This window comes from Chelonia mydas, chromosome 1 (genome assembly GCF_015237465.2).
Source record: "Chelonia mydas isolate rCheMyd1 chromosome 1, rCheMyd1.pri.v2, whole genome shotgun sequence".
Classification (NCBI taxonomy): domain Eukaryota; kingdom Metazoa; phylum Chordata; order Testudines; family Cheloniidae; genus Chelonia; species Chelonia mydas.
This window is the reverse complement of record NC_057849.1, coordinates 219,563,808-219,588,439: the sequence shown is the minus strand read 5'-3', so window position 1 is coordinate 219,588,439 and position 24,632 is coordinate 219,563,808. Positions and strand designations below refer to the sequence as shown.

Sequence of the window (24,632 nt, the reverse complement as noted above, 5' to 3'; positions counted from 1 at the left end):
TCAAACTGTAGGTTGAGACTCCAAAGTGGGTCATGACCCCATTTTAAAGGGATCACCAGGGCTAGCTTAGACTTCCTGGGGCCAAAGCCTGAGCCCCACTGCCTGAAGCTGAAGCCTGAGGGCTTAAGCCCTGGGCAGCAGAGCTCAGATTTCAGGTCCCCTGCCTTGGGCTGAAGCCCCTGGGATTTTAGGTCCCCTGCCTGGGGCTGAAGCCCCTGGGATTTTAGTCCCCCTGCCTAGGGTGCTGGGGCTTTGGCTTTGGCCCCACCACCTGGGGCGGCAGGGCTTGGGCAGGCTCAGGACTTGGTCCCCTCTGCTGGGGTTGTGTAGTAATTCTTCTGGTCAGAAGTGGGGGTGTGGTGCAATGAAGTTTGAGAACCCCTGCCCTAATTCAGATAATCTCTTTATTATAAATATATCTGTGCTGGGGGGATACTGGTGCACACAATGCCAACTACATTGGGGCCTTGTAGTGGGAATGGCAGACACAGAGAGATCTCAGTTGCTCTGTAGTCAGAGCTAGTTAAGGATGTGTGATAGTGCTGTGAGAAATGGAGGCAGGAGTCCACTTGAAACATGGGCTCAAAAATAAGAGAGGGATATAGTCTGAGGTGAGACTGGTTCCCTTTCATACAGTCTGTACTGGCCAGCAAGTTTCCTGTGGTTCCTCAGTCACGTCTCCTGCGTGTTGCAAAAATATGTGCCAGAGCTAGCAAAATAGAAAGAATGAGAGACTTTTCCCCTGGAGTCACCGAACCAGGGTGTTTCATCCACAGAACTATGGCTACTTAGAAAGTGATCTGCCTTAGTCCTTGTGACACCAACCAGCAGCTACTGTATCAGCAGGTAGGGAAAATATATGAATAAGAGGGAACTAGCTCTACCTAATGTTTCTGCTGTACTGAATTGAGATGTTCATCCCTTACCATCATGCTTGGGCATCACATTTACCTCTTCCCAGTCTTGTCAACCCTAAGCATTCAAAAATCATTTCTTATGCCCCAAAAGTGATGAGTCTGGCTTAAAAATCATGAGATCTTAAAATAAATACATGTGGGGTTCTTTTTATTTGCCATCTGGTTTCTGAGCATTTACGGTGCACTTGGGTCACATTTTCCAACTTTTCTTTGCAACCATGAGGCCTAGAAACTAGAGCTGGTCTTCAAATGGAATTTCCGTTCCCCAGGAAATTCTGACATTTGTTTTTGTCACAAATTGGGATGAAAAGTCAAAATCTCAACATTTTTTGCAGAATGAAATCTTGCAAAATATGTTGATTCGGAAACATTATGATGACCTTATTGACAAAACATTTCAATATTTTCTAAAGGAAAAGTTCTGACCTGACAGGAAGTCCAGCAGCAGCCACTTGGAATTCAATTTTTAATGCATCAATCAGAGTGGTAAGATGATGGTGAGAAAGAGTGAGTAGTACTCATAGCTCACAAATAAAATACTTCCTAGGATGGCAGATGAGGAGGAGGGAGTGGGGAGGCAAAGAGACTGGATGCACCCTCCCTTACCAGTCCAGAAGGAGATACTCCAATTTTTGGGAGTATGTCTTAGTGGTGTCTGGGCAGCCAAATGTGGCTGCCTGACTCCACCACTAAGCACCCCACCTACCTGACTTGGGGTGGGGGCAGTCCAGGACCTGTGCCCTATTGTTCCATCTCTGAAGGAAGCAGTCAAAAGTGCTTGGAGAGGCCCCATAGGCCCCATCCTGGAATTGCCATCCCTTTAGTATCTGCCACCCACCCCAATATCAGGCTGGCTCCTCAGCCCCCACTCCTCTGCACCCCCAGATGCAGCCCCAATGCCTCACCCAGGCCTTGTCCTCACTGAGTGGGCCAGGCACAGCTGCATCTGGAAGTTGTGAGAGAGCAGACTATGGAGCTACTCTCCTCTATGGGGCAATAGAGGGAGGAGCTGCAGTCACAGGCCCATGTACTGCAAGAGTAGGCTGTCACTGCCTGCAAAAAGGTGGGGGAGGCCCAAAAGTGCCGTCATACCCAGTACCTGGAGGAAGAGAAGGGCTTCCTCAAATAGAGGATGCAGTCTACAGGCAGGCTGCTCAGGGAAGTAGAGGGGAATGGTTTGCCCTCCTTTATAGGAGGAGGAAGCAGCTTAAGATGGGAAATGGGTTAATTTTTACACCTTTGTTTTTGTTTATTTTAAACCTCCCCCCCCCAAGTTAACTGTTAACGTTAATAGTCATCATGATAGTTTTGTTTATGTTGTACTTGGGGCTGCCCTCTTACTAGTGCATGATGCTGGCTTCTTTCCATTTATAGTACACACTTGTATGTGTTGTATTGCTGGCACCCACAACACAACAATTGTGCTTTGCTTCACAGCTCCTTGTCCTCCTGCTGCAAGGCTGGGGGCCTGTCCTTGATTAGCATTCCTTTAAATTCCTACAGACAAATACAGAGAAACTGTCCTGGAGTCAATTTCTCATTTTAAACAGACTTGTTTTATTTAGAAAACTTTTCTAGAACAGTAACTGGGAAATATTCTCCATACTAAAACCATCCCAGTATTCCTGCCTTTGGAGCCACCCAACCACTTCATGCATTCACTCCATCCACCTGCACTGTGGCTTCTACACTGAAACCAGAGCTGGGCTGCATGTGAGAGAAACTGTGTGTGAAGCACGCACAATAGGAGACAATAGTATTTGGATAAAAAAAATTTTTATGTCATTGGAGCAGGAGGACTGGAGCATGGCGCTGCTACTTCCCAAGTGAGTGTGCTAACCAGTGGGCTTCAGCATCAATCTCTTTGGCCCACTGATTCTTTCATTTTTACTCCAAAGTGGAACAGCTTCAGCAGGAGACACTGAGGAAGCCTCACATAAGAATATCTCATACCCCTCACCGCTCAGGTAGCAAATCTCTTCTTCCCCTCAGAAGGAGGATCTTGAATCAGGGCTCCCCCACATCCAGGTGAATACTCTAACCATTAGAGTAAAAGTTATGAGAGAGATACTTCTCCTCCCCCAGCTCCTTGCAAAAACAGCGTAGATTCTTAACACCAAGAGAGGGTTTGCAGCTGAGAATCCCAAGCAGAGGGAGGCAGTCCCTACAGCCAGGATTTAGGTGCACCTCTCAGAGAGAAGGGTGGGGCTGAGCACACACCCTTCACCTTGGCAGCTCCCACTAGCTATTTTAGGCAAGAAACTATCTAGCACGCTGGTTTTTGTGAATCCCATTCAGAGGTGGCTTTCTCTCTGCATTCATTGTATAGGGAGCCTAGGCACTTAACTCAAGCCTCGTAAATTGCAATGATTTTCTAGGTGCCTAACAGTTAGGTGTGGCAATGCTGAACATTGCCATGCCTACATTTCTTTGTGAATCTAGCCCAAGGAGTTCAATCTATTTATTTATCAAAAAAAAAAAAAAAGGGGGGGGGGTCCGTGATCACTGTCTGTGAGTACCTACATGGTAAAAGAAGGCTCTTCAGTTCCTCAGACAAATGTATGGCAAGATCCAAAGGCTGGAAGTGGAAGCTAGATAAATTCAGACAGGAAATAAGGTGCAATTTTTTTAATGCTGAGTGTAATTAACCATTGGAACAAGTAACCAAGAGTTGTGGTGGATTCTCCATCACTGACCATTTTTAAATCAAGATTGGGTGTTTTTTCTAAGATATATGCTTTAGTTCAACCACAGCTATTGGCGTTGAAGAAGCAATTAGTTCAGGGAATTCCTATGGCCTGTGTTATGCAGGAGATCAGACAAGGTGATCACAATGGTCATTACTTGCCTTAATCCCACTGAAGTGATAGAATAAGGTTCATACTATGAGTAAAGGGTATCAGAATCTGGCCCTGATTGAATGAATAAACTCTAGAGGGAGGCTATTTCAATGAGGTGGCAAACAGGTGAACCCACAAAAAAATGGACAGTTCCTACCTCCCCCAGCTTCTTGCTAAAACAGTGTAGGTGCCAAAAATTGCTTGAAGAGGTGCTTGAAACCAGCTGCTTTCTAGCGGATTTATGGATCAGGTAGGAGGGGCCAGTGCAAGAGAACCAGGGAGGTTTTCCAGCAGCAAGGGGGAGATGGTGTGAAACACTTTTGCCTGGAGCAAGTCCTGACCCACTAGAAACTCTGACAAGTCCAAATCTGTGGACTCCCCCCATCAGATACAGAAGTTAATTTGACACACACACATTTTTTAAATTAACTATTAACACATCTCTAGTTTTAATAATTCAAGAAAACCCCTTACCAACAAATAAAGCCATTATAGTAACAATAATTTAAACAAGTATTTAATATAAAAAAATTTAGCAATCCCACCCCCAACATTTATACTAAGAGCAGGCTGCACTGAACAGTCATTATTGACAGATAACTCACATGGGGAGGAGTGTTTTTAGAGAGAGGAAGGTGTTGATATTTCACAAAAACAGAAGGGTGGCATTTTTAATGTACTTGAGGAACACATCATGGTCCACAAGACCCTCCAGAGATCAGGATGAGAAAGAATGGCTTCATTTCATGCAACAGTGCCTCCTTCTGGCCAATATACAAAACAGTTTTTTAGTGGAATCTAGAGGGGACATCTTACACAGCCATTCTTATTTAAATGGATGGTGAAATGAATTGGAGGTGACCAGGGTAAAGTCAGAGGTGGGTAAATGTGGATTGTGGGAAAGAATAGAGGGGATCATCAATGAGAATACAAGGAGGTGGTAGAGGAATGCTGTGGAAATTAGTAGGGTATGTTTTTCCATATATTGAAAGGATTAAGATCTCCTCTGAAAATCCCACTCTAAGAGTGGGGTATACAACTCTCAGTGAATTTGAATGGGAGGCAGGTGCCAAATTTCCATTCTAATTCAATCGGAGTTGGGTGTCTAATTCCTTTAGGCACCTTTCAAAATCCCAGCCTACATGTACTTGCAGCCAGCACTCTCTGTATGCCCAGGAACAGTTTGTAGAATCCTTTACAAGGAGCATAGGTCAAAGGAATGTGAAGGGCTAAAACCAACCCTCTTCATGCTCTGATGGTAGAAGTCATTATGTGGATGATTCAGAGAGAGCAGAGAAGCCCCTCTTCCTTGTGTCATCAGCTGTACAGCACCACAGGGTCAGAGAGGAGCTTGTAGTGGATAAGAAAGTAGGGGTAGCACTGGAAGTTGTCAAAGGCCACATACACCTGGGGCTTGCTCACACTATTGACACATGAGTCATAGAGTTGCCCACCAGGCTTCTGTTCTGGGGGCCGGCGGTAATGTGCTCTCCCAGCCACAGTCTTGCCCACCAAAACCTTGGCCAGGAACATGTAGCGCATCCCACCTTTCTTTGCACGGGAGTATCTGTTTGAATAATCTGCTCTCAATGAGAAATAAATGCCCTGGCCAAAGATAGGGCTGTGCTGTTCCGGGAGGAACTGGCTGAAGTTTGTTTTGCAAATGGGCTCCACATTTCTGGCTGAGGTTCCAAAGAAGAGGTGCTTCTCCAGATGTTGTTTCTCAAGCTTTGTTCTTCCCCAAGTCATGAATTTTTTCCGGCTGAATTGGGAGCAAAGAAGAAACAGAAGAAGGTTAGAGTCTCTGCCCTGACAGGATGATGCTGAAGGTTCACAGGGAGACCAGGAAGAGTAATCCCTCCCACCCATGCTTCAACTCTTACTTATGCAAAAGATAAGTAGCACAGTCTTGAATTCCAGGGAGCTAGGGTTCAGTCTCTTGCTCTCCCACAGAAGCTTATGCCCAAATAAATTTGTTAGTCTCTAAGGTGCCTCAAGGACTCCTCGTTGTTTTTGCTGATACAGACTAACACGGCTACCACTCTGAAACCTGAGAGCTCAGAAGTGCTCAAATAAACATCTACCCACAAAATCCATGCCTTAACACGCTAATTAAGCCATCATGGATGGATACATGCAACAATACACACTCATAGATGAGTGCACCACCCCATAATGCACAACTGTTCACTCACCAAATCAATATGCACATTTGTACCTACAACAAGGCACTAGGATTCACCCAGTGCACAGATAAGCACACTCTGGTGTAGATGAAGCAACCAACCAATGCACAAGGAAGTACCTATTAACGAACAAATATGTTTGCTTTAGTGCACTGGCACCCACACTTCAGGGCAATAGTAGTAAGATTTTTGCTGTCAGTCTCTGAGCATAGCAGGAACCAAAGACTAGAGGACTGACAACAGTATTCCTATTCACAAGGAAAGAAAGATGATCCAGTGCTTAAGGTGCTAGTCTCAGACTGGACTTGCTCAGCCACATACTTCCTGTATGATGTTGGGGAAATGGTTTAGGCCAAGATCCACAAAGGTATTTAGGCCTCTAACTTCCACTGAAATCAGTGGAAGCTAAGAAACCTAAATATCTTTGTGGATCAGGGCCTCAGTTCCACATCTATAAAATGTGAATAATAGCACTTGGCTGCCTCACAGGGATGTTGTGAGGGTCAATACATTAAAAATAGTGAGGTGCTCAAATACTGTGGTGATGGGGACCACGTAAGTATCTAGGAGGCTGGAACTCTCTATTAACACAATGGGTTTTGTGGCACTAGCACTGGGATTCACACTCCTATCCTTTGCTGGCATTGGCATTCACAGTCCCTGCCTCTGTGTGTAGGAGCCACACCCTATAGCTCCACATTCATATTTCCAACCTCTGAGGATGGTGGGATGCTTAACCCTGAGCACTAGCACTGCAATTCACACTCCGAGGCTGTTGTCTCTAACAACATCCACTTCTCTTTTTACTTGGTATATCTTTGCCAGAGATCTTCGTTCCGGATCCTATAAATTGCCAGCACCAGGACCTCATCCTCCGGAAGAGACTGGTGGAAGAGAACACAAGTTGAGCGGTATGCAGCTTCTGATGGCATCACCTCCATTTGCAGAAAAGCCTGATCAACAGATGGCTGTGGAATCCAAGCAGCGGGGTATGGACCATAGTAACCATCCATGGGATCTTCCCCAGGGATGTCAGGAGTAGGACAGGAGGGTATACTGGCTTTACTTGGGATCATCCTAAGGAGATAACAAGAAGGGAACATTTATTTTCCCACATGCTGTTGAAATGCCTGTAGGAACATTGTTGCCAGTAGAGTCACGTACTGCAGGTATGGCATCATATCGAGGAGTGATCGGTAGGAAGGCCGGCGCTGGATGTGGCGAACGTATCCCCGTTCCATGTTATGTTGCACAAACCTCTTCAAATCCACGCTGTAGTGCTTGCCCCAGAGCTCGAAGTTGTGGAATTCCTTGTCCTCCTCAAAGGCAGAGAGGAGATCACTGCAGATGGGCTGAGCACAGAGAGAATAAGAGGTGGAGATATGATGTTAGGATAAACAGGATAAAGGAAAAAATCAAGTGTACCTCCACAATGCTCCCTCAATAGCACTCTAGCCTTTCATTGGAGAAATGCCACCGCACGCTTTCTGGGTGCTTGAGGGCAGTCATTCTGCATATGGATGCTCAGTCTCTCTTCACCCACTTGCTTCTCCTTTAGTCATGGCTCTCTCCTATTATCATCATTCCTTTGCTTTTGCTAATTTCCCCAACACTTTCAAATCTGTCTTCATCCATCCCCTTCTTAGGGTAGTCTACACTACAAGGGCTGCAGTAACCCCTCTGCAGTGTAGACACTTGTTATAGCAAAGAAGGGGTTTTCTGTCACTGTAGTAAATCCACCCCCTTGACAGCAGAATTGGTCTGTCAACCTACTGGTGTCTACACCAGGGCTTAGGCTGGCTTCACTAAGTCTCTCAGGGGGGGTGTATTTTTAACACCTCCTGGGTGATGTAACTAAGTCAACCTATGTTTTAGGCATAGACCAAGACTTACACAACACTCTCTTGGCCCTCGCACTCCAACCTCTGCCCTGTCTCTAACCTTCCCTTTCTCAGCAAACTGCTGAAGAAATCTGCACTCATCTCTCCAACCATCTCTTCAGCCATGTCTACACTACAATTTATATTGGCAAAACTTATGTCGCTCAGGGGTGTGAAAAAAGCATCCCCCGCGCGATATAAGTTTCACCGGCATAGCTACCCCCCACTCATTGGGGATGGTTTAATTTTGTTGACGGGAAAGCTCTCGCCTATTGGCATAGAGCAGCTACACAAGAGACCTTACAGCAGCGCAGTTGCAATGGTGCAGCTGTAAGCTCTGTAGTGTAGACATGGCCTTACTCAAGAACATCTTTGCCTGTTTTTTATCTGGGTTTCCCTCTGGCTAGAGCAGAAGAGCAACTCCTCTCTAGGCAGCAAAAAAACCTACCCACCCTCCAAAACACCCTAATTTCTGCTGCGTATGCTTTCATCAGCCGTATTGTCAGAGCAACATTTAACATTGTAGAGCTGTATTCTCCTGAACAGTGTTCATAGCTATGCAGACATCTCTGGTTCCCGCCTGTCATGGTTCCACTCCTATCCATGGAGCTGTGCTCTTGCTCTCTCACTGATGACAGCTACCCCTTTGTGCCATGGCCCCTTGTGCCCGGAATCCCACAAGCCTTAGTTCTCAGCCCACTGCTCTCTTCTGTCTGCTGTCAACGCTTCCAGTCACCCTCTCTACAGTGAGAGGGTTGTTGTACCCCTGACCCTTGCTTTGAAAAGAGTGAGGCCATAGTTAGAAATACCCAATATAAATATGATTTAAAAGTAATTGTGGGAGGGAAGATTTAGAGGCTTCTGGAAGCTCTCCTCCACTAGCTAACGTAAACCCAGTCCCTGGACTCTGAGAAAGAGCCCCCTTAGGAATCCCTCAGGAAGAGTCCACAGTGAGAAACTCCTCAGCAGCTCTGGAGAAGGAGGTGCCTGTACCAGCCCCTTTCTTCTTCCCCCAAAACAACAGCAGGAGGTAGGAGAGGACAGCATCAAGCACTCCTCACCCTCAATATCCTGCATTAATAAGGTCAGGACCAGGACTCCTCCCCTGATACTCAGCCAGAAGAGAGGGAGGAGGCAAGCAGGCACTCCCAGAGATTGATAAGCAGCAGCTGTGGGGGTAGCAGAGGCTGGGAACAGCCCACCTTCGCACCATTTACGTGCTAGTCCAGGTGTAAGTGGGACACATGGGATAAGCACTCTACAACTGTTACAGCTGCTGAAGGGTAAAGGGAAGGAGAAGGAAGTGGCCGCCTGGGTCTTGGCTTTCCTGCCCATCCTCCCACCCCCCACTGAAGAGGCAGGGTCTGCTTGGGCAGCCCTTTGATCTACCAAAGGAGGGGAGGGGAACTGAAGGCAATGTCTGCCCAGCCCCTGGCTATGGGGCTTTGTAGGGGTGCATGCAGTCTAGGTCTAGCAGCAGCCAGTCTGTAGAAGGACAGCTTTGTGTCTCTCTGTCTGGGGTTATTTTTTGTTATCATTCTGAATTCTAAAAAATAAAGTAGTGTTTGATTGCAACCTTCCAGCAAGAGTATTTATGCTTTTATCTAACTTCTTTATGTGTATGCTACGAACTCTTGGCCTCTTCAGTCTCACATTAGAGTCAACACAACAGTTTTCTCTTCTGCAGCTCCTGGTGGCTGGATGAGCCTTTCTGCAGTTACCCCCCTCACTGACCCTGTGTAATTGCATTTATCGCAGTGAAGCATTATTTGAAGAGACAGCTCGCATGAAAGACACTAGCCAGAACATCATACCGTGAGGCCTCATCCTCTTTCCCTCACCTCCTTGTATTTTATCCATTTATCACCATTTTTCCAAAACACTGCCCACTGTGTGGGGAAATGGGGGTTCTGCTGTGGATCACAGGTGTTGGAAAGACGCCTCGCTTTGTCATAGGTCTCAGAGGTTATCACTTCCAAGGAAGTCAGGGCAAGTTTCCCAGAAGAATTATTGCTATGAGGAAAAATAAATAAATAAATAGTTACAAGCATGTGTACCGCTGGGAGAGTGAGCCTGCGGTCGCGGTGATCTCCCTAAGGCAGTACTCCTCTACCATCCCCTATAATGCCCTCCACTGGGAGAGACTGGGACTGGAGAAACTATGTACTCCTCACAGCCAGTGCTACCATTCTGTTCAGCACCTCCAGCTGAGAGTGGCTAGTATTGGAGCATAGCTGGGAGGGAGCTCGCCACAGCTGGAGCCCCTTCGCCGTTCCCTAGAGTTCCTCCAGTAAGGGAAGACAACCTGTGCTAGAACAACCAGAACATCTGCCCCATTGCTTTCCTTGTCTCCTACTGTACAAGGCTAGGACCTATGCTGAAGTGACCTCACTGCAGTTAGTTCTCTTGTGCTGTTCTTTATAGCATCTCCTGCTGGGAAATGCTGGGGCTGGAATTTTTCTATCACTTACTTGTCCAAAAAATTAGCATGACTTTTGTTAACATTGCAGTAAAGATTTTCCAGGTGCCGCTGAGCTGAGTCACTCAAACTCTGCCAGGCCTTGTTGTCACTCCGCCTTAACTGCCAGTGGTAGGGATAGCGAGTGTGGTGGAGTGGGCAGCCAGCTCCTTCAGGACAGTTTCCTAGGAGGAAGTGGTCACAAATTCTGATCCCGTCTGCCTGATGGATATGGAGCTGGGCCCCATCTTCACTGGCTAGGTGCTCTGGAGATTTCCTCTTATTCTGTAAATCCATTGAGAAGACAATGCTGTTTGTGTTCTTAGGAACTGGTTTCCCACTGGCTGAAGAAGCTCTGAGATCTTAAGGGAAGTGGAGATGTAAAGAGAAGTTCAGTTCTTTGGAGGAACCCAACTCCTGGGAGAAAAATGGGGAAATGTAGTGAGGCAGGAAACTGCCCTGAATGCAGAGCTTCCTACACAGGACAACTTTCTTTAGTGCTTCTCAATGCAGGCACATTGGACCTCATCTTCAAAGGTATTTAGATGCCATTGAAATCAACTGCCATTGAAATCAATGGGACTTAGGCACGTAAATAACTTTGAGGATCTGGGGCAGATCCCCCAATAACTGGGCACTTGTCTTTTGCATTTGCTGCCCTCCCCAGCTGTAGCCCATGTCCCCAGGACTTTCTCCCCAATGGCAAACCTTTCCTACTATGTGAGTCTCAGGGATATCCCCTCCTTGCCCTTCCTCACATAGCCATCATCTCCTGTCAGAATAAAACCAGCAGCTGGTGCAGTAAAGGGGAGTAAGATACTCCTCTGATTCTCTTGTACTTGCTCTCTCTAGACTTTCCCGCCATCTAGAGGTTCCTGTTCAGATTTATGTGTAGTGTCTGTCTCTAGTTTCTTCTTCTCACTTTCTCTAGGGGGAAGTAGATTCCAGACTTTTGCAGGAATCCAACTCCTGGAGGCATGAAGCCGCTCTGTTTCCGGATCCCTAGGTCTAGATTCTGGGCTGTGCCTCCGGAGAGGTGTTGTTTACAGAAAGCATAGTTATAGGGAATGGAATAGCCCTCAGCACAAAGTAGAGGAATCCTAGCAGCTGCTATCATTTACCCCAACAATCCTGGAGCCCAAAATCCTCCCACCCCTCCCACTTCCAACACAGCCCCTACACCAGAGCCTGCACTAGGAGAATGCTCCCTCGTCCATCACAGCCCCTATACACAGCCTTAAGGGCATACAGTGGTTAGGGTGGGGACCAGAATCTGGATCCTAGTCCTCAACACCCATACACCTGTTACAGAGCCCCTTCCCAGGGCTTCGTGCCCTACAAACAAACACTGCTCTTCTCATGGGATCATCCTCTCCTGAGCTTTACCTATCGCAGTGGGATCCAAGCTCTACCCTGGCCTGACATCCCCTATCCCCATCCCCACCCCCACTCCCATGTTTCTGAGAGTAAGTGGGAAATTCAGTTCAGGGCAGTGGGGGTGGGAGAAGTTAATTTAGTCGGTCTCCAGTCCCTCTCTGAGATTCTTTGATCCTCCTCACTAACTCCTGGGGCGAGCTGGTTTGGGAGACCAACCCAGGGCTCAGCCCCCTCCTATCTCTGCCTCTGGAATAAACCAGGCGTTAAACCCTCATGGCAGTTGAACAGTCAGCCCTGGCATTCCATGCTCGTCCCCAGGCCAGGGATACTTGTCAACCCAGTTTGTACAGCTGGGTGTAGACCAGCCCTGTGTCTCATGCCACCCCTCTGCATACAGTGACCGGCAAAGCCCCTATCCAAGAGTCAACCTGTTTCCCTCCAACTCACTCAATCCTTCCTCAGTGGCACTCCTGCAACTTTGTTGTAAGCTCCTTGCAGCAGGGACTGTCTTCCTATGTGCTTTCACAGCACCTCCCACAAAAGGTCCCTAATCCCAATCGGGTCTTTTGGGAATGACAGCAATATAACAAGAGAGACAAGGTGGGTGAGGTAATATATTTTCTTGGGACAACTTCTGTTGCTGAAAGAGACAAGATTTTGAGCTTACGAAGAGCTTCTTCAGACTTAAAGAAGAGCTCTGTGTAAGATTGAAAGCTTGTCTCTCTCTCCAACAGAAGGTGGTCCTATAAAAGATATTACTTCACCCACCTTGTCTTTCTAATGTCCTGGGACCAACATGGCTACAATCCTGCAGACAGCAATATAACAATGCATATGCACATATGAACTACCCCACTGGGAGTCTGTTCACCTAGGTGTCATTCTAACTCATATTCCCATTGCTCTCCCAACAGGATTCATTTCCCTGTGTTTTACCACATAGCAGATGGGTTCACCTACTGTTTTTCCACAGTAACAGCCACTATCCCTGGTGGCTAGAATTTCCCCCTCTTACCACTGGAGTGCCAACGCATCTTCCCCCGACAGTGCTGGAGTCTCCACCCTGCCCACTCCCATTGAAGGTGTCCATCTTCCTTCCTCCAGGCTTGAGAGATACTATAAGCAGGCCAGAGCTGACCCAGTATTGAGTATCAGAGGTGCTGAGAGCATCAGATCATGACAAAAAATAATTATATTGGTATAAAAATATTATTTGTTTAGAATGTAATTACAAATAAGAGTGGATTTTTTAGAGGAATGTATTTTAAAGCGATCACAGAACAGCTTTCTTCGCAAATTCCCCCAGACAGCAAAATGAAGATGTTTAGGATAGATTTTCAAAGGCAGACTTAGGGTATGTCTAGACAACACACAGAAGTGAGCCTCCCAGGCCGGGTCGACAGCCCACTCCATCCCTAGGCTTCAGAGTTCCAGCCTGACCTGCAAAGTCAAAGCAATGTCTACACAGCTATTGCCCCCTAATCCAAGTCTGACAGGCCAGGATGGGAGGCTCACTTCTGCAGGATGTGTAAACATATTTAGGTGCCTAATTCCCATTGGAAGTCAATGGGAAGTAGGCTAGGATCAAAATATCATATAATCCTTTGAAAATCTATCCCTTCATCTTATATCTAGGCAAATAGTGCAATGAGGAAGTTTATCTTGTATCAAGGCAAACAGTAAAATGAAGACATTAACTACAGGCATGTGAAATCTCTTCTGAACATTCTAGTTTTTTTGTAGTTGTTTTAAAAGACAGACAACACCAAAGAATTAAATTAATATTTTCACCAAGTGAAGTTATAAACAAAAAAGAAAGAAAAACAAGTCACGTTTAAAGATAGTCAGAATTTTTTGAGCAAAAGATTTTTTATATAAAATATCAAAGTTATTTTTTTTCAAATATTCTTTTGAAATATTACATTTTAAAAATTCAAAGCAAACTTTAAATAAAAAGTGTAACCTGTTGCTTGTTCTTCAAAGTATTTTTCCCACACTTTGTTTTGTTTTTATTGAAATGCCAGTTTTGATTGGGTCAGCTCAGACACATGGTGAGATTATATCAAAATCAAAGCTTTCATTTTTGAAAGTATCCCAATTCAAAGCTGAACAATTTTGCTGAGAAAAATATTCTGAGGGAAAAAAATCAGAACATGCAAAAAGTCAAACTGTTGTGAAACGCGAGACAGAACACACTTTCAACTATGCCCAAAGTTTCTAGCTACTTTTTTTCCTATTTTTGACGCATTTTAATCATATTGCCCTCAGCCACAGTCCAGACAGTTTGCTATTGGTGTGAATTTCATTAATGAAGCAGAAAGTACCTACATTACAATTTCATTTGCTCTTCGCAGAAGTAAGTCGTTCAAAATAACTTTATTAAACACAACCCTGTCTCCAAGGGACTTCACATGATCAAACCCCAAGGATACATCATGCTTTGTTACTGAATGACAGAAGAGTGACATGGAGGGAGCCTTTTGCACTTATTGGTCAAGATGCTTCTCCTAGAAGAACACAGGAAAAGGGCCAATCAAAATCCTCCATTGGTATCATTGACAAGAGCCACTGCACATGGACACTCATTATTTCTCTCTTTTCTTAAGTCCTCAATGTTAATTCACAAAATGATGTGAAGCTCCACTCGTGCGCCAGTGTGACAGCTCCCACCATGAACCATAACTGAAGCTGAGACACGGACACGTGAACAACAGTCCATTTTCGATGTTAATTAATCGGTGTTGCATGCCATATTTCCCTCCAAATATGAGATAAGAAAGGCAAGGCACACAAGAAAGATATCAGTCCCTAAGTATGTTAATTCATGCTATGGGGTAGGGGAGGGCCATAACCCTTATACTCTATAGTCCTCTTACCCACTTGGTCCTTAGATTTCTTTTAAAGAAAGTTGAACAGAACTAAACACCATCAAATCTTGATTAAGCAAGACTCAGTTACCTGTAAAACTCACTTATCTGAAAAAGCAAAAAGGTAATGCATTCTCAAAATGTATTAATTTCATGGAATTTCCCTTGATTATCCAAATTAAACAATTGCCATATTATGACTAGATATTCAGAATGGTTTATCATGGAACACCTAGTCCATCCTAATTCTGCCTCATCAGTTATGGGATAGCAGCCCCCATCGAAAGTCTGCCTCTCTGGAGAAAAGTCAATACAACAAAGAAGAATTTTGCACCTAATTTGTACCTAGTCATTCTCTTGTTTACTGAAATTCCATTTCATTCTATTGGGTAAATGTTGACTTTATGTGTCAGTGGACTAAACAAAGAAAAGATAAAACATCTACAAGCATTTGAAGTGTTCAGGGCCATCCAAAGGGGGAGCTGCTGTAGGAGGAGCAAGATGACAGAGTCTGTAAGACAGTGGGGCCCAATTCACCAGCCAGGGCACTCAATGTGGCTCCCAACAGCAGCAGAATTTCAGTCCCTTTCTTCAGAAGTGGGTTTATTTAATTCAACATTAATTAAAAAGACTAGATTATTTCCAGAAACCCACCTGTTCCATTTTAAGTCTCTCTCCTAAATTAGCTCCTTTATCCCCACCCTTCAGCTGGGTTAGAGAGTTGAGGCCCCAGATCCTCTTCTCCCTCCCTGGGGTGGATGAAAAGGCTTTCCTGTACCTTCCAGGGTTTCAACAAATTAATATGACAAATCTAGAATCGATGTCCGGAGGTTGGTCAGGAAACCCGGGGCCGGGACCAGGGTGTTGAGCCGGTACCAGAGCATGGACAGGACTAGTTGGTTAAGCACGAGCGCTCTCCCTCGGAGGGAGAGACATCAGAGTAGCCTCGTCCATTTCCGGAGCCGCTCTGTCACCCCGCCTTCTAAATTTTACCAGTTCTCCGTCGAAGAAGGGTGCGTGGCAGAAAGGTAAACACCTAGGTAGAGCAGCGGACCCGTGCTCCACCGGATGGTCTGAAGCGTGGGTGGGAGGGAGCTCACCTGCTGCCAATCCCCTACCGCCAAGCCAGACCTCTTGACCCAGTTGACTCGGGCGGAGGAGGCTGCCGAATAGATGGCCTGGCAAGCCTACACCCGCGCCAAGTCGCCCAGGTCCTGGACCACGAGGAGCACGTCATCGGCGTACGCTGACAGGACCAGCCGCAGCTCCGGCTCCTGCAGCACCAACCCTGTCAACCTCCTTCGGAGGAGACAGAGGAAGGGCTCGATCGCCAGAGCGTACAGCTGGTCCGAGAGGGGGCACCCCTGCCGTACTCCTCGCCCGAAGCTGACCGGTTCGGTCAGGGTCCAGTTGAGCCTAACCAGACACTCCACGGAAGCGTACAGCACCCAGAGAAAACTCACAAACTAAGGTCCAAATCCAAACGCCTGCAGAGTGCCCAGGAGGTACCCATGGTCCACTCAATCGAATGCCTTCTCCTGGTCAAGAGACAGGAGGGCGAACGACAGACCGTCTCTACGCCTGAGTTCCAAAAGGTCTCGGACTAGAAATAGGTTGTCAAAAATGCTGTGGCCCGGGACAGTGTAGGTCTGGTCTTGGTGGATCGCGTCCGCCATCACGGACCCTAGCCGCAGCGAGATTGCTTTCACTACGATTTTGTAGTCCGTGCTAAGGAGCGAGACGGGATGCCAATTTCGTAAATCGCAGAGGTCTCCCTTCTTCGGCAACAAGGCGAGCACCGCTCGCCTGCATGAAAGAGGGAGGACCCCGCCCTGCAAAGACTCGGCCCAGACAGTGGCTAGGTCTGGGCCAAGGATGTCCCAGAATGCGCGGTAGAACTCCACGGTCAGCCTGTCCATGCCCGGAGATTTATTGGTGGGCATGCGACGGAGGGCTTCTGAGAACTTGGCCAGGGTGAGAGGCAGCTCTAGTCGGTCTCGGTCACCCACGCTGACCATGGGGAGTTCCTCCCAGAGCACCCTGCAAGCGTCAGGATCGGTCGGATCCAGGGAGAAAAGGCTTGTGTAGAAGTCACGGGCCCTCCCACACATCTCCACCAGATCTGTGAGGGGGGTGCTGTCTTCTGCTAGAAGGCAGGTGACATGTTTCTTGGCCCCCCTCGTTTTCTCCAGGGCGTAGAAGAAACGGGAGCCGCGATCCATCTTCCGAAGGAGGCGGATGTGGGATCGAACAAAGGCACCTCGGGCGCGATGGTCCTCGAGGGCCCGGAGCTCCTCCCGCTTCTCCCGGCACGCTCCACAGAGAAACGGGTCCTCGGGGCTGGTGGCCAGACGCCTCTCCATCTCTAAGACCTCCCGTTCCAACTGCTCTATCACTGCATTTCTCCGTCGGCTGGTGCCCCGGGTGTAGTCACGGCAGAAGAGCTTGGCGCGCACCTTCCCTAGATCCCACCATCCCCGCGCCGAGAGAAAGGCACGCCGCTGCTCTCGCCAGGCCAGCCAGAACTCCCGGAAGGACGTCACAAAGCCCTCATCCTCCCTCAGGCTGTTGTTAAAGTGCCAATAGGCCGGCCCCGGCCTCTCTGCACGGAGGGAGGCTGTTATGGTGGCTAGATGGTGGTCGGAGAAAGGGGCCAGCCAAATGTTGGAGGAGTGGGCTCATGAAAGATGGAAATGGGATAAATAAATACGGTCCAAACGAGAGTGGTGTGACCGATGGGCCGGACAAAGGTGAACGTGGAAGTGTCATCTGGGTGGTGGTCACGCCAGACATCCACTAGGGAGTGATGTCCTCGGAGAATGTTCGTGGCGGCCGGGCTCAGCTCGGCCCCTGAGCGGTCCTGCTCCTCGAGCGTGGTGTTAAAGTCCCCTCCCAGGACTAGGCACTCGTGAGAATCTAGGGTGCCGAGGAAGTCGGACACCCGCTGATAGAATTGCGGCCGCTTCGGGCTCATTGTCGGGGCATAGATGTTAACGAGGTTGACCACAAGCCCTTCCATACAGACTCGGAGATGCAGCAGGTGGCCTGGCATGGCCTCAGTGACCCCTAGCACCTCGGGCCATAGGTTGGGGGAGAACAGGGTCGCCACTCCAGCTTGTCGAATCGTGAAGTGGCTAAAGTAGACCCCGTCCCCCTACTCCAGCTGCCAGCTGTCCTCGGTGGTCGGATCCGTATGGGTCTCCTGCAGGAAAACCACAGAGTACCCCCCTTCCCGAAGGTAAGAGAGCACCTGGGACCTACGGAGAGCCATCCTACAGACCCTGGTGTTCAAAGTTGCGATAATGAGAGGCGTCATGTGGAGGGCTGGGGGGGTGGGGGTTCCTTGTTGGCGGGGGTGTTTGCGGCCCCCGGCAGGTCGCACAACAATCCGTGACCCATCCCGTAAGTGAGTAAATCATCACGGAAGCTGCGGGCCCGCCTGTAGGCCGCGGCACGGTGCCTTCCTTTCCCTCTACCCTCCTTTATAAGGGCCCTTGTGGCCTGGAGGATTTGATCAAAGTCCCCCCATAGCTGGAGAGCCAGCTGTACCTGTTGAGGGGGCCAGGACACAGTTCTTGTAAAAACTCCCGCAACGCTTTTCGCAGCTCATGGGGGGGGTGGGGTTGCGATTTCCCGGTTATTCCCTGGTGGGGCTCTTGGTGCAGCCTCGTGGTCCGCTGAGGCGGGGAGGCAGGGTGCGGACCACCGACGGGGCGTCTGACAGGCTAAAGTTATTAGGTCCGTCTCAAGCCTTGGGGTGGAAGGGGATGGCAGAGGGAAAATTGCAGCTCCTAATGGGTCGCGGCAGAAAAATGCAAAGGCTGCTCCTTGTGGGGATCCGCAAAAAAAGGGAAAGAAATAACCCCAGGGGCAGCAATAGCATTGCAGGAGGAGGTGGATTGGGCAGGGACGGGGGTGGGGGTGCGGGCAAAGGCGAGGCTCTGGGCTTCGGGAGGCAAGCAGCTGAGAGGTGGCACCTCCCGAGCAGATTCGAGGGTTGGGGTGGGGGAGGGGGCTCCCAGTGATGCTAGGCGCAGGCTCTGTGGTGGATTTGGCAGCCACGGCATCAGGTCGTGGACGACCTTCTGTAGGGTGCCCGCCCGGGAAGGCGGTTAGGGGGAGGGAGCATGGGGAAAGGAGGACTGGGGTGAGGTTGCCCAGATCGAGGCCAGCCGGCAGTAGGTCATTCTCTCCCTGGGTGACCGGGGTCAAACCTAGGGCCTCAATCTCCTCATACATGGAGGAGAGGTTGTCTTCTGCCACCCTGGGGGTCTCCCCTCTGGCGCCTGCTACGACGGTCGCTTCAGGGTTTGCGGGGGGTTCGGGTGATATTCGGGCAGAAGGGGCTTCCTCAGGGGTCTCGGAGGGGAGGGTCTCCCGTGGAGGGGAGATCCTACCTTCCAGTGTTATTTTGTCTTCCTCTCCTGACACCAGTGGATGGATCCCACTCATGGGCATAGCGGAGGGCTCAGTATCAGTGCCTCCCTTCCTGGTCTTCCGGGGGGCCTCCGCATCGGATGGGTGCAGCGGAGCTCGAGCCTTCCACTTGCCTTGCTTCCCCTGGACTAGGGTCCAGCCCTCCATAGCATTGTCTGGGGGCTGATTAGCAGGGGTCGTGTCAGGGGGCAGAGGCGATGGTTCAGGGGCTCGGGGGGGTTACGGTGAGGCAGCATGGGGGGGGGGTTCTCCTTGGGGCGGGCCCTCTCCTATGCCCGGTAATATCTTTGCTGCACCCTCCTCCATAGGCTCTGCCAGATTATTAACAGCAAGGGCGGGGCTCCCTCGCTCGTCTGGGCGTTGTAGGGGAGATGTTTCTTGGGCCCGGGCGGGAGCAGCGGTGGATCGAGCGGGAGGAGAGGTGGTTTCAGGTGTCGGGTGGCCAGGGGCGTCGGCAACGATGGATCCGATGTCCTGCCGGGTCTCGGGGGTCTCAGGTGCCCCTCCCCATCGGGCCAAGGGGCAGTCTCTTCGGACATGCCCCGCTGATTGGCAGAGGTAGCACCGGGCCTCTCCTGTGGAGTAATAGACCCGATAGCAGGCTCCCTGGTAGGGGACTAGGAAGGACCCCTCAAGCGCCTCTCCGTCACGCGCCGGCGGCGGCGGTAGAAGCTGCACTTGCCGGCAGAAGGAGAGGACGTGACGGAGGGTGGGGTCCTTGCAGCCCAACGGGAGAGGGCTGATGACAGAGACGGGTTTCCCCAGAGTGGAGAGAGTAGGTAACAGGGCGGCATTGGGTAGAAAAGGAGGGACGGAGGTCAGGAATAGGCGGACGCCCAGGTCCTCTAGTGGCTCCAGGGGGACGAACACCCCCCCCACTGCCAGGCCCTTCTCCACCGCCTCTTGGGTGGCAGCCTCCGATGCTAAGAAAAAGACTACCTTCCTGTACATTTTGGAGGCCGCCACAATAGCCGTGGGTCCTACCACCCTCGCCAACGCCTGCACGTATGCCTCCACGTGGGGCGAGGCGGGCACCAGGAGGCAACGGACGCCGTGCTTCCTGGTCATGGTGGGAAAGGGGCCCCGGCCGCTACTGATGGTAGCGGAGGCGGTGGGTGGGCGAGATGACGAGGCGGCAGGCGGCGGGGGGGGCTGCCGCCGCCCGGGCATACACCCTGGGGGCCGGGGGAGGGACGCTCGCAGAGCTGGTGGAGGGAACAGCAGGGAGGGACGCCATGGTTGATGATGAGGCCACAGCGATGGGGGCAGCCCCTGCCATGGAGGGCCTGATGGTTGTGGAGGGGTCCTTTCCCTTCTTCGCACCCTGGCCTTTCCGGCTAACTGGGGGGGGCTCTCCTAGAATCTGGGGGGGCGGTGGGCGTAGCAGCGGCAGTAATCGCCCCGGTGCCTCCTGCTGCCGATGCCCCAGCGGGGGCAGTGGCAGGTGTTTTGGCAGCAGTGGTGGAAGGGGAGGCTTGGAGGTTGGGCAGGGGAGTAGGTGGGGGAGGGGCAGCTGAGGTTGTTAGAGGGGCCTCAACCCTCTCATTCCCCACCATCGGGAGCAGGGAGAGACAGGGAGACACCAGAAGGAGGAGGGGGGAGGGGGAACAGATTAACCACTTCTCCCTGCTGGGCTGCAGGCGGGGGGGGGGGGGCGCAAATGGGTCAGACTGGACAGGGGGAGGAAACAGGATTTGGGGTCAGGTATTAGGGGCAAATTGTGGGGCGGACAGTCCTGGGGGGGGGGGGACGTAGACCCACGCGCGTTTGTCCAAAGAGTCTCGTTTGGTCGGCTGTCGTTTCTGGTCCGGACGATGGAATTCAGAGCAAGCAGCTAAATCCAGAGGCAGATGGCAAGTTGCCAGCAGGGACAGACAGCGGGGGGGGGCCGTGACGGCTGTAGTAGTGTTGAGGGGGGGCACCGATGGATCGGGGGGCAGCTCCGTGCCACATCCCCTGTGCCCCTACAAACGCAGTTAAGACACAGTCAAACTCCCCCCACACGAGAGTACAGTTCAAAAGTTACTCAGTCTTACGGCCCCCTCCATGATGACTTGTAGCTTCCCTGGGCGATGTCTCTGTCGGCTGTCTTTTCTCCCGGGCTTTGTGGAGCATTCCAAAAATGCCAAGTAGATAAGAAGAAAAAATTAACTTGTCGGTTAATTACAGGTCCACAAACAAGCAGCAAAATGGTTGGGTCTGGGGGGGGTCCACTCCCCTCCTCCGGGGAGCGAGTTGGCAGTCCTCCCCCCGCCCCTCCGGGGGTTTCAGCTGGAGCAGTAGCAGCGTCCGAGGGCAGGTGTGGGGGGGCTGGCAGGAAGCTGGCAGCCGACCAGCACTCGAACGGCAGCAGAAAAACAGCAAAAACAACAAAATGAAAAAAAAGCGTCTGGCCCGGTCGGGGGGGGGGGGGGCACTAAAGTGGGGGCAAAAAGTATGAAAAGCCCAGGCCAGGGGGCTTTAGGAGAGAATAAAAAGCAGATAGCTGAGCAGCAACGAAGGAGGTCCCTTTTCCCTGGGTAAGGGAGCAAGGAAGGTTCCAGAACAATCAGGAACCTTCTGGAGACAATTAAGGCAGGCTAAGCACTGGTTATATTGGAACAAATCATAGAATCATAGAATATTAGGGTTGGAAGGGACCTCAGGAGGTCATCTGGTCCAACCCCCTGCTCAAAGCAAGACCGATCCCCAACTAAATCCAAGCCACATAGCTCTTCACAGCTGTCACTTTGCTACTGCACTCCATGGTCACTTGGAATTTCTTGGTGGCTGCAAGGGTAAAACCTATTCTCTTACTTCGAAAGCAAAAGCTCCTATCACCTGAGTGAAAGAGACTCTCCATTAGCTGTTAGCTGTGTAAAACACAGTCAGGCAGTTTCAGTCCCAACCAGTAGTGGGGCAGTAGGACACATGCACAGGGATCCTCCTTCCCTGAGCCCAAATCATCTGTTTTCTACCAAACTGAAAATCATAGTGTAGGTGAATATGATGTATTGAAGGGTGAATGGGTGGCTGGTATGTGTGCAGATAGACGAGACCTGTGGATGTGTCTGTCTGTGGAATGTGGACAGTAGGGCTGCCAGTGTTCGAGGTTTTCCCAGGATTGTCCCCTTTCTGAGGTAGCTGTCCTGGGAAATCTGTAAGGGTGGTCAGTACACACTGCCAGCTGTCCAACTTTATGGGCTCACAATCATCCTGGACATGCTGGGCTTTCATACCTCATGGGTGGCAACCCTAGTGGATAGGAACGTGAGTTTGAGATCCTCACCTTGAAAAATGTGGTAGGATCTTGTTCTTTCAATTTGGCCTCTCCTTCAGAAACCGACTCCTGCACAGAGTTCAGTTCCACTCTGATGCTGCTCAGGTTTACCTCCTTGTCTCTGAGGAAGGCTTTGCCCTCCTGTCTCAGTTGTCAGAGGGACACCTGTTCTCTCTCCCTCAATAACTGATGGAATTTGGCAGACTCACAGATGACCTGCTGAAGGCTCTTCACAACTGAGTCCTGGGAGATGGCAAAACAGACTGAAAACACCTGTTTATTTCACACCGCGAAAACAAATAGTGCAAAAGTCACAATTTTCTAATAGGTTATTTTGCGCACACCATACTTTCTCATGCGTGCATAGGCTTTCTGTTGCTTAGCTGAAGAAACAGACTCAAGATTTCTTCTGATTTTATAAAATCGTATTCATTACCCATGATAATAATAAAAAGGTAGCTCAGAATTGCCAACTCTTCTGACTTTATTGAAAGTCTCATGCTTTTTGTTTGTTTGCTTTTAATATTTCTCATGCTCTCCCACTTCTTGGCATCAGAAGTGCAAATTGCAAACATTTCCCTTATTCCACCATTCCCCATGCTTACAATGGAGCTAAAGCTATAGGCTAGAGTAACCAGATGATCTGATATTATCAGGATCATCCCAATATTGGGGGCTTTGTTTATACAGGCTACCTATTACCCTCCCCCAATACACCTCTGTCCTGATTTTTCACACTTGCTATGTGGTCACCCTACTACAGGCTGACCTTAGTAAAGATGTCACTCCAGTCTTTGTATTTATATGTGAGTCTGCCCCTGCTAAAGATGGCTGTCTTCTGTTGTTTCCAGTAGTACATCCCAGGCTGCCCTCAGGAAAAATGGCCACCTCGTGGGTCCTTGCTGGTTAATAGACAGAAAACGGTAGAGACAGGGAATGTAGGGGCAGTAGTTTCATAAAGTTTAAGTCCAAAAGGGATCATCAGCTCATCTAGTCTGACTTCCTGTAAATTCACAGGCCATTGCATTTCCCCCAGATACCTCTATGCTGAGCTCAATTACTTTAGTTAGATTAAAGAGTTTTAGTCCTTGGCAGACTGAGGAGGGTGAAGTGTGAAAGAAAGAAGGTTAGAGTTGGTGTAAACAGAAAATAAAGACAGTCTTTAGTTGTGTTCATCCCAAGCATGGTGTGCTGAGTGTGGTCTCTCTAATCTCTACAGGTGTGACAGAGGAATGTGTGTTGCAGAAGGAGACTGAGGAGGGTGGGAATATGGGGTATAAAAGGAAGATTGGGGGATAGAAGATGTAGAAATTGATTAAGGCAACAGGGGAATATGGGGTGTGGGAGGGAGACTGAAGAATTGCAAGAGTGGTGCATGGGAGTAGGGGTGGCAGAGAATGAGATGTGAGAGTAGGAGACAGTGAGGGAAAGGGGAGGGAAAATATGGAGGCAGGTGAATGTAGGGAATACACGGGGGACAGGAGACTGTGGGGCAGCATGAGGGGGAGAATGAGAATGGGGCAGGGGGCGGGAGACAGGATAGCAGGGTTGCCAACTCTAATATTTTCATCAGTCCTGTGATGGTTAGGCATTTTTTACTTCCTCCCCCCCAATCTTATGAGAAGATCCTGACAGCTTCGGATTTCTGGCTGTGCTGTAACAGATGCTGAAGTTCTGACTTCAGCCATTAGATGCTGGTGTTAGGAGTCCCAGCTGCAGGTTTTGGGCTGCAGCCCTGGCTGCTACTAGCAGCGATTGTTGTGCCACTTGCCACCTGTGCAAAATGGTGAAGCAGCAACTTGTAGGGAGGGACTAGGGTGACCAGATGTCCCGATTTTATAGGGACAGTCCCGATATTCAGGGCTTTTTCTTATATAGGTGCCTATTACCCTCCACCCCCATCCCGATTTTTCACACTTGCTATCTGGTCACCCTAGTCAGGATGACCAGACCGACTGCGGGGCAGGGAGCTGGCTCAGGGTCAGCAGCTTGTACCTGCCTCCTCCTTCCCCACGTTCAGCTGCAGAGTGGTGAAGAACAAGGTTTAGCAATTGAGGAGAATGAAGGAGAGAGAAAAGACCCAGGAGTTACGGTGACCAGATAGAAAGTGTGAAAAATCGGGACAGGAGATGGGGGGTAATAGGCACCTATATAAGAAAAAGCCCCAAATATCGGGACTGTCCCTATAAAATCGGGACATCTGGTCACCCCACCAGGAGTGTATGCACCTCTCCAACCTGCAGCGAGCCAGCTCCAGCCCACTTGTGCTTGTCTCTTTCCACCTCTCCAGCTGCTGGACTAAAAGGGCACAGACAGTGTCCTGAGAGGCACAGCTCAGGGTGTCAGGGGATGGAGCTGGCCCGTGACTGTTTTGAGGAGGGAGAAGGCAGGGGACGGAGGGAGGCTGTGTA

The 24,632-nt window shown here is 49.7% G+C and overlaps 1 protein-coding gene across 1 annotated transcript in view; it reads right to left on the bottom strand.

The window, feature by feature from the left end:
- Positions 1 to 3,810: 3,810 nt before the first annotated feature.
- LOC114018784 (protein mono-ADP-ribosyltransferase TIPARP) overlaps positions 3,811 to 24,632 on the bottom strand; it is a 39,876-nt gene continuing 19,054 nt past the window's right edge. Inside the window, exons 2-6 of the mRNA XM_043530567.1 lie at positions 10,295 to 10,643; positions 9,665 to 9,836; positions 7,108 to 7,295; positions 6,751 to 7,020; positions 3,811 to 5,519 (exon numbers count right to left, since the gene is read on the bottom strand). Coding sequence (XP_043386502.1) covers positions 5,075 to 5,519; positions 6,751 to 7,020; positions 7,108 to 7,295; positions 9,665 to 9,836; positions 10,295 to 10,578 — 1,359 coding nt within the window. The 5' untranslated portion in view covers positions 10,579 to 10,643 and the 3' untranslated portion in view covers positions 3,811 to 5,074. The remainder of the gene's footprint in view (positions 5,520 to 6,750; positions 7,021 to 7,107; positions 7,296 to 9,664; positions 9,837 to 10,294; positions 10,644 to 24,632) is intronic.